Source organism: Xenopus laevis, chromosome 4S (assembly GCF_017654675.1).
Source record: "Xenopus laevis strain J_2021 chromosome 4S, Xenopus_laevis_v10.1, whole genome shotgun sequence".
NCBI lineage: Eukaryota > Metazoa > Chordata > Amphibia > Anura > Pipidae > Xenopus > Xenopus laevis.
Window position 1 is genome coordinate 3,185,862 of NC_054378.1, and position 25,889 is coordinate 3,211,750.

At 41.8% G+C, this 25,889-nt stretch overlaps 1 protein-coding gene across 1 annotated transcript; it reads right to left on the reverse strand.

Moving 5' to 3' along the window:
• Positions 1-6,789: 6,789 nt before the first annotated feature.
• Positions 6,790-22,825, reverse strand: drd4.S (dopamine receptor D4 S homeolog). Its single transcript, XM_018260074.2, has 4 exons — positions 21,950-22,825; positions 20,347-20,459; positions 14,595-15,154; positions 6,790-7,325 (listed from the first exon to the last, which is right to left on the reverse strand). The coding sequence occupies exons 1-4, from the start codon at positions 22,316-22,318 to the stop codon at positions 7,123-7,125; spliced, it is 1,245 nt and encodes a 414-aa protein (XP_018115563.1). The 5' UTR covers positions 22,319-22,825; the 3' UTR covers positions 6,790-7,122.
• Between the last annotated feature and the right edge of the window lie 3,064 nt (positions 22,826-25,889).

Genomic DNA, 25,889 nt, shown 5'->3' on the forward strand with positions numbered 1-25,889 from the left:
AGTAGGAGAAAATCTCACCCAACTAACATTTACTGTATAAAGTATTTGTGACTGTTTAAATGAGTGTTCTACTAAGTAAAAAGAAATTGAAACTAGTGTGGAGCAAAACCAATAAATACTTGGGCCCCAAAGTAGAAACCTTTTTGGACTGCAAGTGAAAGTACGTGGAAACACTTTTAATGGTTCCTTATTTAAAGGAACAGTAACACCAAAAAATGAAAGTGTTTTAAAGTAATGAAAATATAATGCAGTGTTGCCCTGCACTGGTACAACTGATGTGTTTGCTTCAGAAACACTACTATTGTTTATATAAACAAGGTGCTGTGTAGCAATGGCTGAAATTGAAAAAAGGCTATATGGCACAGGATAAAAAATGGATAACAGATAACATTATGTTCTACAGAGCTTATCCGCTATCTGCCGTGTAACTTGAACCTTTTCTACTTTGAATAGCTGCCCACATTGCTACACAGCAGCTTGTTTATATAAACTATAGTAGTACTTATCTGTTATCTACTGTGTATCCTGTGCTTGAATGGCTGCCCCCATGGCTACACAGCAGCTTGTTTATATAAACTATAGTAGTACTTATCTGTTATCTACTGTGTATCCTGTGCTTGAATGGCTGCCCCCATGGCTACACAGCAGCTTGTTTATATAAACTATAGTAGTACTTATCTGTTATCTACTGTGTATCCTGTGCTTGAATGGCTGCCCCCCATGGCTACACAGCAGCTTGTTTATATAAACTATAGTAGTACTTATCTGTTATCTACTGTGTATCCTGTGCTTGAATGGCTGCCCCCATGGCTACACAGCAGCTTGTTTATATAAACTATAGTAGTACTTATCTGTTATCTACTGTGTATCCTGTGCTTGAATGGCTGCCCCCATGGCTACACAGCAGCTTGTTTATATAAACTATAGTAGTACTTATCTGTTATCTACTGTGTATCCTGTGCTTGAATGGCTGCCCCCATGGCTACACAGCAGCTTGTTTATATAAACTATAGTAGTACTTATCTGTTATCTACTGTGTATCCTGTGCTTGAATGGCTGCCCACATTGCTACACAGCAGCTTGTTTATATAAACTATAGTAGTACTTATCTGTTATCTACTGTGTATCCTGTGCTTGAACGGCTGCCCCCATTGCTACACAGCAGCTTGTTTATATAAACTATAGTAGTACTTATCTGTTATCTACTGTGTATCCTGTGCTTGAATGGCTGCCCCCATGGCTACACAGCAGCTTGTTTATATAAACTATAGTAGTACTTATCTGTTATCTACTGTGTATCCTGTGCTTGAATGGCTGCCCCCATGGCTACACAGCAGCTTGTTTATATAAACTATAGTAGTACTTATCTCTTATCTACTGTGTATCCTGTGCTTGAATGGCTGCCCCCATGGCTACACAGCAGCTTGTTTATATAAACTATAGTAGTACTTATCTGTTATCTACTGTGTATCCTGTGCTTGAATGGCTGCCCCCATGGCTACACAGCAGCTTGTTTATATAAACTATAGTAGTACTTATCTGTTATCTACTGTGTATCCTGTGCTTGAATGGCTGCCCCCCATGGCTACACAGCAGCTTGTTTATATAAACTATAGTAGTACTTATCTGTTATCTACTGTGTATCCTGTGCTTGAATGGCTGCCCCCATGGCTACACAGCAGCTTGTTTATATAAACTATAGTAGTACTTATCTGTTATCTACTGTGTATCCTGTGCTTGAATGGCTGCCCCCCATGGCTACACAGCAGCTTGTTTATATAAACTATAGTAGTACTTATCTGTTATCTACTGTGTATCCTGTGCTTGAATGGCTGCCCCCATGGCTACACAGCAGCTTGTTTATATAAACTATAGTAGTACTTATCTGTTATCTACTGTGTATCCTGTGCTTGAATGGCTGCCCCCATGGCTACACAGCAGCTTGTTTATATAAACTATAGTAGTACTTATCTGTTATCTACTGTGTATCCTGTGCTTGAATGGCTGCCCCCATGGCTACACAGCAGCTTGTTTATATAAACTATAGTAGTACTTATCTGTTATCTACTGTGTATCCTGTGCTTGAATGGCTGCCCACATTGCTACACAGCAGCTTGTTTATATAAACTATAGTAGTACTTATCTGTTATCTACTGTGTATCCTGTGCTTGAACGGCTGCCCCCATTGCTACACAGCAGCTTGTTTATATAAACTATAGTAGTACTTATCTGTTATCTACTGTGTATCCTGTGCTTGAATGGCTGCCCCCATGGCTACACAGCAGCTTGTTTATATAAACTATAGTAGTACTTATCTGTTATCTACTGTGTATCCTGTGCTTGAATGGCTGCCCCCATGGCTACACAGCAGCTTGTTTATATAAACTATAGTAGTACTTATCTCTTATCTACTGTGTATCCTGTGCTTGAATGGCTGCCCCCATGGCTACACAGCAGCTTGTTTATATAAACTATAGTAGTACTTATCTGTTATCTACTGTGTATCCTGTGCTTGAATGGCTGCCCCCATGGCTACACAGCAGCTTGTTTATATAAACTATAGTAGTACTTATCTGTTATCTACTGTGTATCCTGTGCTTGAATGGCTGCCCCCCATGGCTACACAGCAGCTTGTTTATATAAACTATAGTAGTACTTATCTGTTATCTACTGTGTATCCTGTGCTTGAATGGCTGCCCCCATGGCTACACAGCAGCTTGTTTATATAAACTATAGTAGTACTTATCTGTTATCTACTGTGTATCCTGTGCTTGAATGGCTGCCCCCATGGCTACACAGCAGCTTGTTTATATAAACTATAGTAGTACTTATCTGTTATCTACTGTGTATCCTGTGCTTGAATGGCTGCCCCCATGGCTACACAGCAGCTTGTTTATATAAACTATAGTAGTACTTATCTGTTATCTACTGTGTATCCTGTGCTTGAATGGCTGCCCCCATGGCTACACAGCAGCTTGTTTATATAAACTATAGTAGTACTTATCTGTTATCTACTGTGTATCCTGTGCTTGAATGGCTGCCCACATTGCTACACAGCAGCTTGTTTATATAAACTATAGTAGTACTTATCTGTTATCTACTGTGTATCCTGTGCTTGAACGGCTGCCCCCATTGCTACACAGCAGCTTGTTTATATAAACTATAGTAGTACTTATCTGTTATCTACTGTGTATCCTGTGCTTGAATGGCTGCCCCCATGGCTACACAGCAGCTTGTTTATATAAACTATAGTAGTACTTATCTGTTATCTACTGTGTATCCTGTGCTTGAATGGCTGCCCCCATGGCTACACAGCAGCTTGTTTATATAAACTATAGTAGTACTTATCTCTTATCTACTGTGTATCCTGTGCTTGAATGGCTGCCCCCATGGCTACACAGCAGCTTGTTTATATAAACTATAGTAGTACTTATCTCTTATCTACTGTGTATCCTGTGCTTGAATGGCTGCCCCCATGGCTACACAGCAGCTTATTTATATAAACAATAGTAGTTTTTCTGAAGCAAACACACCAGTTTTACTAGTGCAGGGCAACTATGCATTATATTTTTATTACTTTAAAACAATTTCATTTTTTGATGTTACTGGTCCATTAAACTCCAGACCAAGAGCACCCTTACAACATGGCTACATCAGTGGCAGTTTCAGCCATAAAGTAAAATAAAGAGTATATATAGTATATAGTATATAGTATATAGTATATAGCCCAGCACTGAGCCAGAGACGTGACTAAAGGCTACAGAGTCAGGCTGCTCTCAGGTGCTATTCTGAAACACCACTGATACGACACTTGGATATTTTAAGTGATGCAAATGCTGCAGTTGTTATATAATGAGTGTTCTACTAAAGCTACTTTAGTGTCCTCACGTGACACAGACATCAGACAGTCGGGCAGTAATATGACGGGACTCTTTAATCTGCAGCCTGTGCTCCTTTAAATGGATTCAGTGGATGTGCAGGGCTGCTCTTATTATTTCTTGAAATAGCTGTCTGGGGTTTTTTAGCCTAAAAATAGGGCAGTATAAAGTGACCCGTAGCACATCCCCATGTAATGCCCTTATTAGAGGACAAACAATCTATTTCTCAGATAAGACCGCACCTCCCAACTGTCCTGTTTTCTGCAGGTCCCTATTTTCCCTATTTCTCCGACGCCAGAAAAGATACGACGTTTCTGAAACTTAATTAAATAATATGCTTTTTGGCAGAGATCCCAGAACACTCATCCCCTGCACTTAGATACATTTGTAACCATTTAAGATTAAGCAACGATACAATTGTAACTATTTCAGATAAGCAAGTCTCTGGGTAGAACTCACAGGTTAAAGGGCAATTTCACCTTTGTGAGCAAAACTGTTAAAAACATAAAACACGGCCCTAAAACTTTCATAACCTGCCAGGGTTGAACTGTGGGGGCCTAGGGGCGGATCTGGGCCAGCAGGGCCCACCGTGTTTTTTCCCAGTGTCCCGCTGGCCCAGTCCGCCCCTCTAACCTGCTTTTTTGAAGCAATTACCATATTGTAAAATAGACATGGTAATTAGGGGGTGTGACCATAAAATGGGTGGGGTCAAAAGTTCAATGGCAGATCTTTTTATCCATCTTTACCCTTTTCAAATGATGGGAGGTTTGATTTGGTGCAACCTGAAATATTCATTACAGAAGCGTAAGGGTAGAACTACATGGGCGATTTAGGTCCGATCCGACGGCACGCGACAAAGCGATGGCGTCAAGTCGGAAGCGACGAAGATAAGGTTAGTTGTAGGAATGTCGGATGTAGTCGCAGCATGTATACGACACGACTGCGACTTACATTTCTATTTCTTACCTTATTTCGGGCGCATCGGACTAGACGGCAGCGCTTCGTTGCGTGGCGTCGGATCGGACCTAAATCGCCCATGTAGTTCTACCCTAGGCGGTTCTATTTGCAGCAGTTAAAGTGTCAGTAACAAAATGAGAATGCTAAACATATGCAATTTGTACTACTTCTGCTCCTTTCCAATATGTAGATATATATATATATATATATATATATATATATATATATATATATATATATACTGTATCTATATAATACACAAAAGCCATGGATATCTTGTAAATTATATCCTTATAAACGGCGAGTTCTGATGTCATCAGTTATAAACGGTGAGTTCTGATGTCATCAGTTATAAACGGTGAGTTCTGATGTCATTTCTGTCACATGACTCACTGAAACGTGTGTATTATAATAAATAAAGTACCCCCAGTTGTAAAATATGAGGATATTAGAAATAACCTGTATATATAACCTTTATATGGTCATGGAACTCCTCGGTGACTTTTAATATCCTAAATGATTTGTATAAATTCCTGTTTAGCTTTTCTTTGCTTTTACACTCGCTCTCTTCCTTCTGCCAGTAATGCAGCCGTTCTTAAAGGAACAGTTCAGGGTAAAAATAAAAACCGGGTAAATAGATAGGCTGTGCAAAATAATAAATGTATCTAATATAGTTAGTTAGGTAAAAATGTAATGTATATAAACTGGAGTGAGTGGATGTGTAACATAATAGCCAGAACACTACTTCCTGCTTTTCAGCTCTCTAACTCTGAGTTAGTCAGTGACTATAAGGGGGCCCACATGGGACATAACTGTTGTTTTTGAATCTGAGCTGAATGCTGAGGATCAATTACAAACTCACTGAACAGTTATGTCCCATGTGGCCCCCCTTATAGTCACTGACTAACTCAGAGTTAGAGAGCTGAAAAGCAGGAAGTAGTGTTCTGTTCTGTTAGTTCTCATTGAAGTCACAGGCTGAGCTCTGAGTGGACATCTCACACCTGTATCAGTAACGATGGCTGTGGCAGGAGATTCCAACAAATTTCTACTCTTTCTTCTTTCATTGATCAATAACGATATGTCAAGGTAGGAGTTGTATAAATAAAGCCTTGTTTGTTGAAATGTTCGGGGGTTTTTTGCCAAAAACTGCAAGTTACTTACTTACCATAGTTACTTACCATAAGGTGACCAATGGACTGGGCCACACAAGCATAAGCTGAACTTTATGTTACTGATTGCAGGTCTATTGTGGTCCATTCTTCCCAGAGGCCGGTTTATCAAAGGTCGAGATGAATTTTCGAATGAAAAAAATTTGAATTCCAAGCTATTTTTGGTTTATTTCGACTAGGGAATAGTCCAAATTCAATCGAATTTTGAAAAAAATTTTAAAATTAGAATATCGAAATTTAACATGTATTGTCTCTTCAAAAATTTGACTAAGACCATTCGCCATCTAAAACCTGCCGAATTTCTGTTTTAGCCTATGGGGAACCTCCTAGAACCTATTTGGAGTCAATTGGTGGTAGTTTTTTTGGGGGGGGAAAACTTCAAATCGAATTCGCTATTCCTTCGATTCGTACGATCGCATTCGGCCGAATACGGACCTATTCGATCGAAAACGGACCTATTTTTTTTTAGTAATAAATAAACTGAAGTCGGCCATGGGAGTTTGGTCGTAGTTTTTTTTTCATACATCACACGATAAGTGTTTTTTTATAAATCAAATTCTCAATTTATTGAACTATACAGAATCTTTCTGCTTCTGTTCTGTTGAGTTCAAGCCTTGCAATAGACACGTCTGAGGCTCTCACTCCATATAGTGTCCATCTCATTGGTTACAATGTGGCATAAGCATGGGACAGTTTTGGTGGGTTTCCAGCAGTTAATATTCCTGCATTCCCAGGTTCTGCACAGCAGAGAGGGTCTGGGAGCTAAATCCCCTTATAATACTGGGATTAGTGCCTGGAAGAGTTACTAGTTATTGGCTTATTCACTGACATTGTTTAATGAATTCATCCAAGACAGTCAATTTTTAAGTTTCAAGTTTTTGGCCCTTCAGTATATGGTTTCCCCTTACAACAATCAAGTGCACTCGGGCAAGTGATTCTTCTGGGTCCCAATGAGTTCAGCTCCTCTGCCAAAACAAGAGCCTTTAGGGGGGTTCCCTGCCTTAAAGAAGCAGTATAGAGAAGGCTTCCTTGAAGTTCAGTAAAGTAGGACAATTGTTCTGATAGTCTTGATGGAAGCAGAGGACACCTGTATTAGTCGTGGACTCACCGTCTGTAGGTCAACAGCAAACACTAAGCACTTTGCGAAAGTATTTCCTGAACTCTGTGTTGAATATGGTGTAGATCACTGGGTTCAGGGCACTGTTGACGTAGCCCAACCACGTGACGATGCTGATAAGCTGCTCCGGTATTTTACAAGACTCACAGAGAGCCCGTGTGATGTGCACCACAAAGAAAGGGGTCCAGCAGAAAAGAAACGCCCCTGCAAAAGACAGAAACATTGAATAATGAACTGGAACAAGGGGCCAAGAAATTGTTAAAACCATAGGAAAACCCTCCAAAAACCAGTCAATATGGTAAAAAGTACAAAGGTTTATGAAGACATGATAAATAGCGGCCTAACGCGTTTTGTGCCTGTTGGGGCACTTACTCATCTGCTGTTAAATTGTTAAAGTGTTAAATCCCTCTGCTTTACTATCTAGGCATCACTAACAAAAGTAGAAGGACTTCAAGTCCCAGAGGGAGGGGTTTACATGACACTGTGAGCCTAAGGGAAGTTGGGGATTGGTTCCTACAAGTCAAAGATGGATTCCATCTTTGGTTTTAAAAACGGGCTGCTTTACGTTCAGGGGTATAGGCTTCCATGTGAACAGACTAATAAAAACATAAAATCCTCCATGAAATCCATTTGTCTTTCTAAGAATTCACACGTGCTCAGAAGTGCGGCAAATCTTTACATTCCAAATCAACGCAAACGTAATATTCAAATTTCCCACCGAGCTGCGAAGGTTTCTAAGAATTCATACAAGAATCCCCATCTAGTCAAAATAAAAACATTGAACGATTATGAAGCTATTTATTGTTTTGATGTTACTGTCTCATTAAGAAGACTGACTCAAAGGGGAAGTAAAGTCTAAAATAGAATAATGCTCGGATTTTGTGTACTAAACATAAACATGAACTTACTGCACCACAAGCCTAATCAAACAAATGATTTATGTTTTAAAAGTTGGCCGCAGGGGGTCACCATCTTGTAACTTTGTTAAACATCTCTGCAAGACCAAGACTGTGCACATGCTCAGTGTGGTCTGGCCATCAGCCTAGGTAGTACCTTTGGTAAATGCCCCTAACTCTGTACTTACCCCTCGGTGCAGATTCAGGGCATCAGAGTTCACGGGCGCCATCTTCTTCTCTTCGGGAATAGAGCGGAGTAACGGCGCATGCATAGTTGGAGCAATCTTCAGTTTTGCGACAACTGCGCATGAGCTGAAAGGAAAGACCTGAAGAATATCGAAGAGAAAAGATGGCGCCCATGAACTCCGATGCCCTGAATCTGCAAGTAAGTAACGAGTTAGGGGCATTTACCAAAGATACCACCTAGGGGGGGGGGTTATGTAGGGTAGGGGGTAGAGTTTTTTTATTAGCAAGGGTTTAGTTATCCTTTAAGCTTAGGGATCGTCATAAATTAGACAGCACAAATCAAATAATATCTGCCATAGAAGCGGATACAGCAAGACTGATTAATAATCAGAATATACAGACTGCACTGGATCTGCAGATACAAATCTCTACACAGTCGCCGGCTGCTCTACAGGGAAACAAACAAAGCTGCTCCAGTTCTGGGAAGTCTCTCCCCCCTGCCGTTTGAAAGTACAATCGTTTCCCTGCAGAGCAGTTAGGGACCGTCTGAAGTTTCCTATCCACAGCAGTCAGAGCAAGTAAAACGAAAGGGGGAATTTCACTGCATACAGTCAGGTTTCTTATAAAAACGGTAGACATTTTTTAATTAAAGTATATTGGAGATAGATTTCTTTTTCTTATTTTTTTGCCTTTACATGCCCTTTAATTGTTGCTTTGAATATTTCGATGTGTTCATTGGCGTGCGGCGGGCGCCTGATTAAATGCTGCGTTTCACACTTCAGGTTCGTACCATATCTGTCTAATTCACTGCACATGGATGAGACGTTTCCGATTAAATACAAAATGAAGATGTTGCCGTCGTTATACTACAGTATCTCACATTCAGGCCAACGGTTATTAAACTTAGAAGACTGTTCCCTTCAAGCACAAATCATTTCTTTGTTATTTGGACATGGTGGCCACCAGGTCTGGACTGAAAGTCAAAATAGGCCCTGGCATTCCAAGTACACAGAGGCCCAAATAGTCCTCCACCAGCCCACTAAATAGTCACTGTCTATGGGGCATTTGCCAGAACTCACAGATTACCAGTCTGGTGGCCACGACTGGAAGAGAAACAGTTAACCCGACGAGACATGAATGAATCTCCTGTTTGATTATAGAAAGGTTTTCTGACTCTGCACATGAGATTGATGCGCAACTAATTCGATTACAGTCTAATGAGACTATTCAATCTGCACAAGAACATAATGCAGCCGACAGCTGCAACTTTATAGCCACATCACTTCCCATTTATTTTTGCTGATTAAAGGGATCCTGTCATCGGAAAACATGTTTTTTTTCCAAAATGCATCAGTTAATAGTGCTGCTCCAGCAGAATTCTGCACTGAAATCCATTTCTCAAAAGAGCAAACCGATTTTTTTATATTCAATTTTGAAATCTGACATGGGGCTAGACATTTTGTCAATTTCTCAGCTGCCCTTAGTCATGTGATTGTGCCTGCACTTTAAGAGAGAAATGCTTTCTGGCAGGCTGCTGTTTTTCCTGCTCAATGTAACTGAATCAGTCTCAGTGGGACCTGGATTTTACTATTGAGTGTTGTTCTTAGATCTACCAGGCAGCTGTTATCTTGTGTTAAGGTGGCCATACACTGGCCGATAAAAGCAGCTGACAGACTGAGTCGGCAGCTTATTGGCCCGTGTATAGGGCCCCCGACGGGCTTCCCTGATCGAGATCTGGCCGAAAGTCGGCCAGATCTCGATCGGATGGGATAGAAAATCCCGTTGGATCACAGCCGCATCTGTTCGTTGATGCGGTCCCGCGATCCGAGCAGCCCGTTCCCATTCGTTAGGATCTGATCATTGGGCCCTAGGGCCCACGATCAGATCAGCGCGATATTCGATTTTCGCTTGGTGTGCGGAGAGTCCTGACATTTTTTTGTCCCATGGAGATCGGTTGTTTAGTCGGTTGGACAGGTTAAAACATTTCTGTCGGCTGCCGATAATATCTCTGCGTGTATTGCCGATCGTATGATTCAGTGGGAGACCCACCAGCTTTGTCTATCGTACGATTACTGTCAGGGGCAGAACATCGGCTCAGTTCTTTTGTACTTTATTTGATCTGAATGGTTAGTGGCAGGTCGGGAGATGGAGAAGTCCAATTGTTTGAGGATTTGAACAATCAGATCTTTGCATCTATGGCCAACTCAACAGACTCCTGCTGCACAAATATGGCAGCCCCCTCTTGGAAAAAAAAAGGGGATAAGAAAGGTAATGTAAAAACATCAGGCAGATACTTTTAGATAGATATTTAAAAAGTTTATTTTCTGGTGTCAGTCGTTTTCTACGTTACTAATGTCCCTAAAAAGCTTCTATTTGTGTTGTCCATGGCAGGGAATTCCTCCGGCACAAGGACAGGAGATTATTTCATGACTTCAGCTTGTTCCTGTGTTATAATCTTCCCCATGTGCAGAGAGAACATGCCGAGGATAAGATTTAATATGGTCACGGTTAGCTCTCGTGTGCCTACATAATGCTCCACATCAAGCTGCTTAAATACAAAGAAATACGGTGCAACATAGGTAAATAATTCCTCACCTTGGGCACAGCCAAACAGGTATATTTTCCATTGGATTGCAAAATAATAGACAACTGCTACCTGATAAATAAGTAATTATTTGCTGCAATAAAATAACTGGCCCAGTGTTTCGTATAAACCCTCTGGTTGTGCCGCACTATGAGGGATATCAGATCATCCGTATCATTAGTGATAGTGATCCACTCTGATAATCTTGGAGACCCGGTTTCATTTAAAAAAAAAATCATGACTGGATTATTAACCTAATGACATGGAGTCAGGTGAGGTCTCTTGTGACTGTACAAGACAAGGCCACTAATGTGAATGAGTGGTTGGTGAGGGTCTCACCTGGGGGGTGTAGTTGGTGACAGGGGGACAAAAGTTTTTGTGCCACGTGGCTTAGTCTTTGGGCCAAAGTGATAGAAATGGCCCCTGTTTGGGGGAGAATCGTGCCGAGGAGTAAAAACAGGCAGAGCCCTGTCCATGTGCAGCTGTTTGTGGCTTTACTGTATATATTTATGTTGTAATTAAATGATGTTTATATTAAATGATGTGTATATAATACCCACTCAGGCCGCTATGTTTAATCTGCTCCAGGCTCACCTCTTTGGCACCGGATCAGGTCAAAGGGGGGCTGTTTGCCTATTGTGCTCTCTGCACTAGAAGAGCCAAATTCTTAAAAAACTCAATTCAACTCTTAGGGGGTAATTTATAGGGATGCACCGAATCCAGGATTCGGTTCGGGATTCAGCCAGGATTTGGCCTTTTTCAGCAGGATTCGGATTCGGCCGAATCCTTCTGCCCAGCTGAACCGAATCCGAATCCTACTTTGCATATGGAAATCGCATGACTTTTTGTCCCAAAACAAGGAAGTAAAAAAAAAAAAATTCCCCTTCCCACCCCTAATTTGAATATGCAAATTAGGGTTCGGATTTGGTTCGGTATTCGGCCGAATCTTTCACAAAGGATTCGGGGGTTTGGCCGAATCTAAAATAGTGGATTCGGTGCATCCTTAGTAATTTATAAAAGTCCAAATGCCAAAAACCCGAAAAATTTTAGTTTTTGTTCACTATAAAATCTGAAACCTAGATTTTTTTTGGATTAATTATACCCTGAGGATAGAAACAGAAGACAGAATCTGAAAATCCGGCATCTCGGACCTGCCGCAGTTGTATATAAGTCAATGGGAAGAGTCCCAAAGATATCCTGATCGGCGCTGGATTTCATGCAATAATCAGATGTTTTCATGGTTTTTGGGCAAAAATCAAAAAAAAAAATTAGATTTTTCAGATGGAAAATCTGAAAAATTCATCCAATTCAAATTTTCGTATGATTTTCAAGATATTTTTTGAGTTTTTGCCCAAACTGGAATTTGCTAAATAAGGGGAAATAAATAATGAGATAAATTCAGATTTTGATAAATAACCCCTTTAAGATTACCAGAGCAGCTTTTTGCTTCCCAATCACTGCCAACTGAAACAAGGTTCTCACCTTGCCTATTTTGCAGAATGCAGTATACTAAGACAATTTACAATTAGTGGTCATATTAAAAAGAGATACTGTCATTGGAAAACTTCAGTCGCTCTTTACTGCTGTACTGCAAGTTGTACTGATATCACCTCCTCCCTTTCCCCCCAGCAGCCTAACAACAGAACAATGGGAAGGTAACCAGATAGCAGCTCCCTAACACAAGATAACAGCTGCCTGGTAGATCTAAGAACAGCACTCAATAGTAAAATCCAGGTCCCACTGAGACACATTCAGTTACATTGAGTAGGAGAAACAACAGGCTGCCAGAAAGCAGTTCCATCCTAAAGTGCTGGCTCTTTCTGAAATCACATGACCAGGCAAAATGAGCTGAGATGCACCTACACACCAATATTACAACTAAAAAATACACTATGGGGCATTTGTATTAATTAAAAAAACATACACACAAAATTACAACGTTGCAGAAACAAAACATTTCCAGAGAAATCCTGGAATGACAAATCCTCCCCCGTTGTTATGTTATACTATAAGGAGGCTAGTGTTCAGATTCTAAAGTACAGCCCTTTTTTTCGGCGGATTCACATCTGCACAAACTGCCGGTGGGCCTGAGGGGGCACGAACCCTGGTGCGATCGCACCCATGCACCCCCGATAAGTATCTATTCTGGGCTCTCTGCCAAAAGCCAATTATGTCAGAAACTTTGCATCTTTTTTTTGGCTGTTCAGTGCAGGAGATCAGAGAGAAAGTCGGGACATTTCAGTAACAAACCCAGGACTGCAGGCTGAGCTGTCAAAATCGTGTCCTGTGAAAAACGGGATAGCTGGGGTTTCATTTGAAGTCACCTGGAATTGCATGAATTTAATCACAAGAACCAAATAAGTTCTTCCTGTGCGTATGGGAGCGTTCTTTGGGCACAAAATGTTCTTGTTAAAATGACATACGATAGCCTGTTGTACGGTTGTTAGAGGGCTGTTCAATGAGTGGGATAATAAAATCTTGGTTTGTTATTAATGTAGCACAGGGCTACTGTACTGTAAGTGGAGGGTACAGCAGCCCCAATGAAAGCACAATCACATGGGAATTAGTACATCAGTGCCGTGTTATAACTGAGCAAGTGAAAGCCAGCGGACTGGATGCAATTTACAGTGTAAAACCTTTGAGTTAACTGTCATAGTAACTGAAAGTCTGACATTCCCGACCTCAATGTGTTTCCTGCAATGTCATGAATTTGCCACTTTCCAATCTGCCATATGTTTTTTTTGGAATTAATACCTTAATGCCACAATGACCTTTAATCTGCAATGTGCTCTGGGCACTAGTCATAGATTCCCCACATCACTACTGCACTGGTACAGCTGGTGTGTTTGCTTCAGGAACACTACTATAGTTTATATAAACAAGCTGCTGTGTAGCCATGGGGGCAGCCATTCAAGCACAGGATACACAGTAGATACAGATAAGTACTACTATAGTTATATAACAGCTGCTGTGTAAGCCATGGGGGCAGCCATTCAAGCACAGGATACACAGTAGATAACAGATAAGTACTACTATAGTTTATATAAACAAGCTGCTGTGTAGCCATGGGGGCAGCCATTCAAGCACAGGATACACAGTAGATAACAGATAAGTACTACTATAGTTTATATAAACAAGCTGCTGTGTAGCCATGGGGGCAGCCATTCAAAGGAGAAAAGGCTAAGGTTACACAGCAGGTAGCAGATACGCTCTGTAGAACATAATGGTGTTATCTGTTATCCGCTATTTAACCTGTGCCATATAGACTTTTTTCAATTTCCGCCATTGCTACACAGCAGCTTGTTTATATAAACTATAGTAGTACTTATCTGTTATCTACTGTGTATCCTGTGCTTGAATGGCTGCCCCCATGGCTACACAGCAGCTTGTTTATATAAACTATAGTAGTACTTATCTGTTATCTACTGTGTATCCTGTGCTTGAATGACTGCCCCCATGACTACACTGCAGCTTGTTTATATAAACTATAGTAGTTTCTGAAGCAAACAGATCAGTTGTACCAGTGCAGGGCAACAGTGATATTCTCATCACATTAAAATACTTGAATTTTTTGGTGTTATTGTTCCTAAGTATTCATTTTGGGGGGGTCTTTCAAAAGCTGTAAAACTGATGTTGTGAAGTGTTGGTGTAACCGTCATCAAGTTGTGAAATAATTAGTCATTATATGATCAGTTTTGTTATCAGCAAGGTTAGGGGTAGTGTCATCTATGGGGCAGAATGAAGAATTAGCCCAAGGCAATGAATGGAATTTAAAAGGCTAATTTATATAAAACTAAAACGACTTACCTACTACAACTGGAAGAACCCTCATGGCTTTTCGCTCTCGTCCATTGATCTTGGCCTGCTTCCTTTCGGGTTCCATGTTGGTGGAGTATTTGAGATGAGGGAAGGCCACAGTCTGTATTCCATGGCCATTGTCTACATAGGATTGTGGAAAGGGGCAATCTTCCTGGTCAGAGAGATACAGGTCATCCAATTTGCTGTCAGTTGGGCTCCTATCATGTAACAGTGGCGGGCACTGCGGTGGCTTTTGTCCGGGGGACATGTGACTTCGTAACTTGGTCTTTCGGGTCTCCTCCCACTTGCGGAGTCCATAAAACATCGCACAATAAAGTACCAGCATTATTGGGCATGGTATGAAGAAGGAACATACAGACGAGTAGACCACGTAGTTATCATCTTCCAGTTTGCAAACGCCGGGATCCCTGTCTGCTACATTGTTCAGTCCAAAAATGACCGGAGAGGCCACGGCAAAGGCAAAAATCCATGTGGTGGAGATGAGGAAAAGTTGCCGATTGTCCATTTGGCGCCTGTTATAGTTCAACGGAATGAACACTGCAATGAACCTACAATGCAAAATGTCAGAAAAGATTGGCATTAGACTGCAATAAAAACATTTGACAAGGCATTACTAATGGAATCGAACCCTTTGCTTCATTATTTCTCCGGTGATCCCCAACCAGTAGCTCATGAGCCACAAGTAACTCACCAACCCCTTGGATGTTGCTCCCAGTGGCCTCAAGGCAGGAGCTTATTTTTTAATTCCTGTTTTGGAGACAAGTTTTGGTTGTATAGAAACTAGATGTACAGGTATAGGATCCCTTATCCGGAAACCTGATATCCAGAAAGCTCCGAATTACGGAATGGCCGTCTCCCATAGACTACATTTTATCCAAATAATCTACTTGATCCCAACTAAGATATAATTAATCCTTATTGGAGGCAAAACCAGCCTATTGGGTTTATTTCATGTTTAAATGAATTTCTAGTAGACTTAAGGCATGAAGACCCAAATTACGGAAAGATCCGTTATCCAGAAAACCCGAAGTCCCGAGCATTCTGGATAACAGGTCCCATACCTGTACTGCCAAACAGAACCTACTATAGGCTGCCAGTCTACATAAAGGCTACCAAATAACCAATCACAGATCATATTTGGCAATTCAGTTAAAGGAGTAGTAACGCCTATAATCAATGACCGGTGATTGATCATTGTCAGTCAGTAGTAATTCAGTAACCAGGATGGTTATGTCGAGAAGTAGTAATTGGCATTGCAGTCATACAGTAATAGATAATTAATGGGGCTAATTAATTTCCATGAACCAGCCCCAAACTGGAACATTCGTTCTATAAGAAAAACATTTTTTCCATTTCCCTTATTTTCTTGGCGCTGAATCACAAAATTCAGCAGTAAAGCAATTTGCCACACTGTGCCACAAATATTGTATTCAATTCTAACTTAATTCTAATTTGGAGTTTATTCACTAAAAACAATGTTATGTATTAAAAGAGGAGTATGACAAGTTCACGTACCTACTCCGCCTTCCCCCAGTTCCCTTTAGAATTCATTTTAATACGATATATCCACCACATTTGAAGCTGTGTTTTCTGGTTCTAAGCAGCTATTCCTCTCTGCCAATATATAATCCTCTAACTGGCAGAACTCCAATATTTACTACCAGGTTATTTCACTTGTTAATTGTAGATACAAACAGCAGAACCAATGAGAGGGCTCCAGGTAATTAAACCGAAACCTTATGATGATTTTTAAACAGACAGCGGGGCATCTTTTTTCCATAAAAACCATTTAAATGAGAGCAGTGGTCCCAAAGCCGTGGCTCATTCGTACATGTTCACCAACCCCATTACATGTTGCTTCCAGTAGCATTAAAGGGATGGTTCACCTTTAAGTGAACATAGAATGGCTAATTCTAAGCAACTTTTCAATTGGTCTTTATTTTTTATATATATTTTTTTCAATTATTTGCTCTTATTTGGCTCTTTGCAGCTTTCAAATGGGGGTCACTGACCCTATCTGAAAAACAAATGCTCTGTAAGGCTACAAATGTATTGTTTAGGGATGCACTGAATCCACTATTTTGGATACGGCCGAACCCCTGAATCCTTCGCGAAAGATTTGGCCGAATACTTGATCCGAATCCTAATTTGCATATACAAATTAGGGATGGGAAGGGGAAAACATTTTTTACTTCCTTGTTTTGTGACAAAAAGTCACGTGATTTCCCACCCATTAGGATTCAGATTCGGTTCAGCCGGACAGAAGGATTCGCCGAATCCGAATCCTGCTGAAAACCTGGCCGAATTCCCGAAGCGAATCCTGGATTCGGTGCATCCCTAGTATTGTTATTGCTACATTTTATTACTCGACTTTCTATTCAGGCCTCTCCTATTCATATCCCAGTCTCTTATTCAAATCAAAGCACGGTTACCAGGGGAATTTCGACCCCAGCAACCAGATTGCTGAAACTGCAAACTGAAGAGCTGCTGAATAAAAAGCTAAATAACTCAAAACCCACCAATAATAAATGAAAACCAATTGCAAATTGTCTCAGAATAACTACTCTCTACGTCATACTAAAAGTGAATTTAAAGGTGAACAACCCCTTTACATCAGTTGCTTATTTTTCAGTTCCTTAATGAAATGCCATTACACTCCTTGTATTTAAAGGGATACTGTCATGGGAAAAAAACATTTTTTCAAAATGAATCAGTTAATAGTGCTGCTCCAGCAGAATTCTGCACTGAAATTAATTTCTCAAAAGAGCAAATAGATTTTTTTATATTCAATTTTGAAATCTGATATGGGGCTAGACATATTGTCAATTTCCCAGCTGCCCCCAGTCATGTGACTTGTGCTCTGCTCAGCTCAGTAAGTGACAGCAGTGCAGAAAATCAGCAGAAAAGAAGATGCAGAGCTACTGGGGCATCTTTAGAGACACAGATCTTTACTGCTAAAGGGCTCTGGTTGCCTTGGACCGGCACAGAAGCCCAAAACTGAATTCATCATTTTAATATTTGTAAAACTTTAGTTCTCCTTTAAATGCAGCGACTGTTACGCCTTTTTAACCTGTAGCTCCGTGAGATTGTATTCTCTATAGAGAAGGCCGTGACTGTGATGTAACATTCACTTGGAACCTGCTCTCAATGTGCCAAAGCTGACACCCATGAGTGGAACAAATACTTTCAATGGAACAAATAAAAGTGGCAGATAAAAGCACAAGTTCCTGTCTCTTCTTTTTCCATCTCACCCTTCTCAAACCAATTTGGCTACCAAAAGAAAAAAGTGAAATTCATTCGGCAGAGTCATTGTTTCACCCAGAGACTCATTACAATCTAATAATAAAGGAAATCCTTGTTGGACGAGGTGCGTGTTCTGCAGCCAATGTGAACCTTTTATAAGCGCCTGTAATCTTGTTTTTATATAAATCATTTCCATATGGATTCTTTGTATTTTTATGAGAGTAGATTAAAGACATCTGCTGCATTGTTATTTTTTTTTGCAAATCCTTTTACAGCCACAAAGGGATGAGGAGAAGATTATCGGTTGTGGGAAAGACAGTGTGATTTGGAAATATTCTGGGTATAATAGAGGGAGAACATTACGTAGATCCCAAATGTATATTATATTTTATGGAACATTCAAAATCCAATAAAGATATTCATTTTATTTTACTTACTAGTTTTTAAACGTTTTTGGATGGACCCAGATTAAATATATTAGAGTCTTAGGGCAGTGACACACGCTAAAATTCGGGGAGATTAGTCGCCCAGCGACAAGTCTCCTCGAATCTCCCCGAACTGCTGGCTGGAATGTAAATCGCCGACAGGATGGTAATCGAAACGATTCGTTTTCAGACGTTGTCTCACGAGGAAACTTTGGGCGACTTCGGAAAACGAAGCGATCCAAGTGCCACCCTGACGAAGATTTCGGTTCTAGCCGGCGGGAAGGCTTTTTGGGGAGATTAGTCGCCCAAAGAAGAGGCGATTTGTCAATGGGTGACTAAATCTCCCCGAATCTTAGCATACTAGAGTTAGTATTGTAAACACTGGGCAAATTTGCACCTGGGCAGTAACCATAACAACCAACAGCCCGGTAGCAGTGAAGATCTTTGCCTTGAAAGATGCCCCAGTAACTCTCTGTCTTCTTTTCTTCTTTCCAGAACTAGTGATGAGCAAAAATTGTTTCCAATAATTTTTGCCGTTTTGCAAACTTTTGGAGAAGTGAAATGGGTCAGATTCACCCATCACTACACAGCACATGTCCTGGGCTGCTATCAGTTATCTGAGCTGAGATTTCCGATAACTACCTAGTGTATACTGAGCATGTGCGTGTCACTGACACTGAAAAGATACCCTAACAAAATCCAAGATGGTGAGCTCCTGTGCACAACTATGAAGGCCTGAAGCATTACTATTACCGGAATGCTGGATGTTTAGATTGGAGCCATAAGTTGAGTGTATAAAATACAACATTTTTAGCAATGTTTGCTGTGGTGACTTAACATGTGTTGTTCATCATGTGTAGGTTCAACCCATAGTTTAACAATCCCTAATCTACAATGAGTTTGAGTATTGCAACATCTATCTATGTATTATTTTCCCTGTTTTTATCCATGGTTAGGAGAATCTCAATGTTTTTTCTCGCCCTCGGTCAGAGACAGAGAGCCCTTGTCCCATGAGTTAGAACCACACTCACCATGATGTTGTTAGTAAATCTGGCCAATAAAACAGCCTACCAAACAAGGTTCCTTCAACAAAATCCATATCACATGGTCATTTAAAATAAAAAATACATTTGGAAGATGGACTCAACATGACATGGGATCACAGTCCTAAAACTGGCCATACATGGACAGATTGAACCCCCTTTAGTCTGGCTAAAATCACTATTAAGCAGGTTTGAAAACCCAGTGGGGGTGAAGACCATATTAGTTGATGGTCCTCCCCCGATGGGCTGGCATAGGTCTCTGTTTCGAGAGTAAAATGTAATTATACCTTCCTAATGACTCCAATGACTTTTGTTGAAAGTTTTACAAAGTGAACTTTTCAGCAACATTAAGGGCACAGACACGTGGTCAGATTCAGGGAGATTAGTCGCCCGGTGACAAATCTCCTCTTCTACGGGGTGACTTATCTCCCCAAACTGCCTTCTCCTGCCTTCCCGCCGGCTAGAATGTAAATCGCCGATGGGATGGCACTCAGAGTGCTTCGTTTTCCGAAGTCGCCCAAAGTTTCCTTCTGAGGCAACTTTGGGCAACTGAAAACGAAGCATTTTGAGTGTCATCCTGCCGGGGACTTACATTGTAGCCAACGGGAAGGCAGTTCAGGGAGATTAGTCGCCCCCAAGAAGAGAAGAGTTGTCGCCCTAAAGGAGCAAATTTTCGTTCATCGCTAATGCAACTATTGTAGACCTAAATCTGAACCTTTAATGTTATGGGACTTTGAAGCAATGGACAAATAAATGTGACACTTTGTGTGCAGAATTGGAGATATGAAAAGGTGGTTCTGAGTTGCAGATTTTGGGTTTCAGTAAATCCAAAAATGATCCATTGAATCCATCCCTAAAGCAGTCCAAAGTAACTAATGACTGATTGATGGGGTGGATGATCCTGGCCGAGTTTGCTCATGTCAACAGGTGATCTACATTACACTTTAGCTGCACATCAAGTGTCACCTCTTACCCTAATGTTTAGCAGATGATAGTTCTGTTATTTTGTTAAGCAGTTATGGTACTTACCTGTCTACACTGATTGCACAAAGGTTGAAGATGGAGGCTGTACACAGCATGACGTCCATGGTCATGAGAACATCACAGACAACAAAGCCGAGGGTCCAAACTCCTCCTAGGAACTGAACAGATAATTATTGATTTAGACCAGTGATACCCAACCAGTAGCTCACGAGCAACGCGTTGCTCCTCAACCCCTCCTCAAGCTCCCAGTGGTCTAAAAGCTAGTGCTTATTTTTGATTCCCTGGTTGAAAGCAAGATTTGGTTGCATAAAAACCAGATTTATGGCCAAACAGAGCCTCCCATAGGCTGCAAGTCCACATAGGGTTTACCATATAGCCAATCACAGCCCTTATTTGGCACCCTCAGGAACCTTTTTCATGCTTGTGTTGCTCCCCAACTCTTTTTTACTTTGAATGTGGCTCATGGGTATGAAAGGTTGGGGACCCCTGATTTAGACAGTATTCTCTAAAGAAGTCCAAGCCAAGGTCGTCAGTCACCAGCTGTGTTTGTTTTTAGGTTCTATGTGCAACTTTCTATAAAAAAAAACAAAACTCCTCCATTTATTGATTAACCAGAGCCCTTGTGATTGAGCCCTGAGGATGGGATTGGAATCCAGTGGTTTAAGGGATCAAAGGGTGACTTCATATCAGAGCAAAAGACCCAGGAGCAGTGGCGTAACTAGATGTTACTGGGCCCCACAGCAAATTAATTTTAGGACCCCAAACATATCCAGTGTTTGTCCTGTTTTACCAATATATGTTCAAATTCCTCATCAATGAGAGCCTCATGGGGCCCCCTGTACCTCCTGGGCCCCCCTGCAGCCGCAGGGTCTGCTTCCTCTGTAGTTACGCCCCTGCCCAGGAGCACTGAGTAGAGGAAAGTAGTTCATGGAAAAGTAAGATGGTGGCAAAAGGTGAAGAACAAGAATATGAACTATAAAAATAGAGCTCTGTAGGGACAGCTATGTACAAGTCGGGAAAACTGTATTCATAACCAATATCATGAGATACACAAGTATAGAAATGAGGAGTATTGGACAAAAGGGAAATAACACCTTGACTGGGTAAATGATATTAATCTTTGTAGCCTTGTCGTTATGAGGAAACTTCGGGCGACTCCAGAAAACAAAGAGCTCCGAGCGTCATCCCGCCGGCGTTTTCGATTCTAGCCGGCGGGAAGTCAGTTCGGGGGGGAGTTTGGTCGCCCGAAGAAGAGGCGATTTGTCACCGGACGACTAAATCTCCCCGAATCGCCACTTGTGTCTCTGCCCTTAGGGTGGCCTCCTGCTCTTTGCATTGGGCCCCCTGGGAGTGCTAAAGCCATAGGGATTAGAAATGTTAATCTGAGATACATGTACCTACTGTGCATCTGAGTGTTGCTCTCTTTCAGTGTAGAAATACAGCATTTAATATGAGATAGACATAGAATACATTTAGTAATTAATTGCAGATAGAAAACACTTAGCCTTTCCAGCCGGAACTCAAAGTGTTAAGGCTTAATCCTCTCATATGGGAAACATTGCCCGAGTTACTTCTTTTGCTCCTGCTACAGTTTTCTGAGATATTCTGTATTTACACCTACAAATAAACCCCATCCCTGTGTACTTACCTCAGTATAAACATAGAGGGGAAGCACTAGCACAGCCAGGAGCAGGTCAGCCACGGCCAGACTTACTATGAAGTAATTGGTGGTGGTTTTTAGGGCTTTCTCTTTATAGACACTTAGACAAACGAGGACATTTCCACAAATGATGCACACGATCAGTATGAAGCCAATGACCAAGGCTAGAAACTTATAATGAGGATCCTCTGCCGAGTGGGATGTGTTGTTGGAGATGTTATTGAGCATGGTTCCACCACCACAGTGCCCTGCTGTAGCACCAAACACTGAATGATACTTGCTATATTCTACCCTATCCAGAGACCTTCTCCTTGTGTTGCTTCTGGAAGCAAGCTGCTCTTTCACAGGAGACTTCATCTATACCATTGAGTCCAAGAAAGTTTATCCTCAGAGACTTGGTCACCACTGATGTTTCCTCATAGGATGTAAATATGGTATGTGATCCATCATTTTTTAGACAGTTTTCTGACCATATAAATCACATAAAGGGAACGGAGCAAATTGAAGCTGCAAAGAAGAACAAGCAGGTCCAGCAAACAACCTCAGAAGAGAACTTCAAGCTTCATAGACACGTTGCATCCAGCTATCATCCTCAGAATAGCAGGCTGAGGGGCTCCTGAATACAGGAATATCCTCATCTTAGATGAGTCACATGAAATTAAATCCTAAATATTTGCTAATCCCTAAATTGGAGAAGAACGAGCACTGCTTGCTTAGTGTTAGTCATCCATAAGAATGAAGTTAAATTGAAGATGAGTTTGTGCTTTCTTGCCTTCCCTGTGAAGAACTGAATGATCCCAAGGTGATTAATCTGCAAGTGGGTCGCGACCAGGAGAAGAAAGCCGATTAAGGTAGGAAAGGGTTTGTCCGGCAGCTGCTCCAATCAGAGCACAGATCTCAGACCTGCTCGGCTTAGTGTGACTGTGTGAGAGAGCGCAGGGGGGAGAATCTGATGAGAGTGCAGGGGGGGGAGAAGCTGGTGAGAGTGCAGGGGGGAGAAGCTGGAGAGAGCGCAGGGGGGGAGAAGTTTGTGAGAGCGCAGGGGGGAGAAGTTTGTGAGAGCTCAGGGGGGAGAAGCTGGTGAGAGTGAAGGGGGGGAGAAGCTGGAGAGAGTGCAGGGGGGAGAAGCTGGAAAGAGCTACTGATGCTACTGCTCTGTCACCTGCCTCCTACACGCTCCCAGGGTTATGGGCTCACCCAGAATTCATTAGAATGGAAATGCACAGCACAGAACTTAAACACACTATTTCTTTAATAATTATACTGAGATCAGATCTTTCATAGCTAATTCTCTAGATTTAATATCTCTGGCAGAAAAGTGATAAAAAGGAAGGTGTTTTAGTTTTGAGGCTGATCCTCTGTATCCAGTTATAAATATTACTAAATGCAAAGAAATGTCTTTGCTTCTCACAAGAGGCAAATCCCCCTGCATAATGGACTGCTGCTTTCAAAACAATCACAACAAAGGGAGCAGGACAGTGGGAATCGAATTATCCTTAGGGCAAGGCCAGACGTGGCATTTTTACGTTGCGTTTTTAAAAAAGCTCAGTTGGGCGTAAATACTCCAGTGAAATACATTTAGGCACATTTACGTAAAGTGTGGTTTCAAACTTCCCGTAGAGTCTACTTATTTGGTAGGTTCTTGACGTATTGTCGTTTCTGCTAAAAAACGTCAATAGTGGCGCCCTGTGATGGATTTTGGCTTGCAAGCCCCCTGTGTGAATTGCCATAGTGCGTTTTCCATTTGTTTCAGTGGGAGTGCAGTTTATGCGTATTTACGCCAGACGGAGCTTTTTTAAAAATGCAACGTAAAAACGCCACGTCTGCCCTTGCCCTTAACATCAAGGACTTCATCTGTTGAGGTGGCCGTTGAAACACTGATAATATGGTATGAAACTAATTTTCGTACGATATTCTTTGCGTGTAGTGGGAATCGAGCCGACCGATATCTGCAAAAGACTTGGAAATCAGTCGACTCGTCGATTGGACTGGCCGGAAAATGTGATCAGGTGCCTTTAAAGGCGACTTTTATTGCTGAATCATCAGATACAGGTAGAATTCTATTGTTTCTATCAGTTTATCTGATGATTCAGCTCTACACGTGTGTATTGAATCCAACGATCTTTCTTGGACTTATTTTTTTTTTTTTTGCCAAAGTGCATAACCTGCATTTATCAACATTGAACCTCATTTTCCAGTTTGCTGCCCAGTTTCCCAACTTAGACAAATCACTGTGCAAAGGAACCTATAGTTCTGCACAATTTAGTCTCATCTGTAAAAATAGGAACTTTCAATGGCCACCTCCAGGTCATTAATAAACAAGTTGAAAAGCGAAGGAGCAAGTACAGAGCCCTGTAGACTCCACTAACAACACTGGTCCAACTCATATTGACCGTTTAGATGCCTTCAGAGCCTGTCCTATGATATTCTCCTCTATACAAATGGCCGCATTAATTAACAAAGAACAAATGTCAAGGGCCTATAAACTTTGGAAAGAGTCATTGTCCAGCAATAGCCGACCCCTCATTTTGCTCCGTATTGAGAGCCTGAATGCTATGCAGAGGCATCACCCATCCTAAATAAATTTGTATCTATGAATCCTTCATGCCCTTCAGAAGAAGCACAACCAGTTTATTTCAGGTAAATGTTCTGGAATTCATCCTATACCATCTGGCAACCCTGCGGCTGAGCAGTCCTCTTATTTCTTCACCTACAAGGTGCTAATTATTTTTTTACACCTGTTATTCCAGGCATTTGTAGGAGGAGTGTAATCTATACGTGAGACATTGACATCGCAAATGACTGTAAATGAATAGCTGAACCCTGTCCTGTTCCTGGGGCCTAAATCAGTCTGCTGAAATCTGCCGGCTCATTTCAGCCCCTCATTGTGAGAAGTATTTTCCTTCTTCTATCGCATCCGGAAGCCTTGTACGCAGGGCCAGCCTTAGGCCTATTGGACCAATTGGGCCCAATAGGGCCCCGCACCTCTGGGGGCCCCGCACCACAGGGCAGCACAGATAGTATTTCCCCCAGCACATGATGCTGCCTGGCCTGCCCCCAACTTTGAGAGTCCAGCCCACCCCCAACTCTGATAAGCCAGCCTATCCCCCAACTCCATAGGTCTAGCCTCTCTCATAGGCCCAGCTTTCCTCCAACCTTGATAGGCCCTGCCTGCCCCCAATCCAACCAAGCCTGCTCCCAAGCTGAATCGGCCCAGCCTGCCCCAAACTAATTGGCCCAGTCCACTCTCCTATTCCCTCCCTCTCTCTCTTACCCTGTGTGCCCCTATTATGTGCCCCTATTTCATCCCTCTCACTCTCTTACCTTGTCTGCCCCTTTCCTTTCTATTTTATGCCTGTATGCCCTTATTTTCCTAAATACTTGGTGTGTCAGTAGCCAGCAACACTTTGTCTAGGGGCCCCGCCAACATGGTCCCAATTGGGCCCCACATTTGATAGGATCAGCCCTGCTTGTACGCGCTCCTAGACCAACACACTTGGTGGATTTCATTGAAGAAACCCAAGACTTTCCATTGGCTCCATTGGTTAAGCTTTGCTCTTCCTACATAATGGCGATGCTGTTCAGTCAGCTTCTTATGAGCTCACCCCTAAACCAAACTGGAATTAAATATGCAGTAATAGCGGGTTTGGAAAGTGTCGGACAGCACCCTAAGGGTAAGGTCACACTGAGCGTTTCGGGGAGATTTCGTCGCCTGGTGACTAATCGCCTTGTATTTGAGGCGACCAATCTCCCCGAACGCCTTCCCTCACTCTGCGCTGGCTAAAATGAAAAATCCGAAGTCGCCCGAAGTTTCCTCATGACTTCTGAAAATGAATCACCGCGTGCGATTAGCGCCGGCTATTTTTCATTTTAGCCAGCGCAGAGTGAGGGAAGGCGTTCGGGGAGATTGGTCGCCTCAAAAATGAGG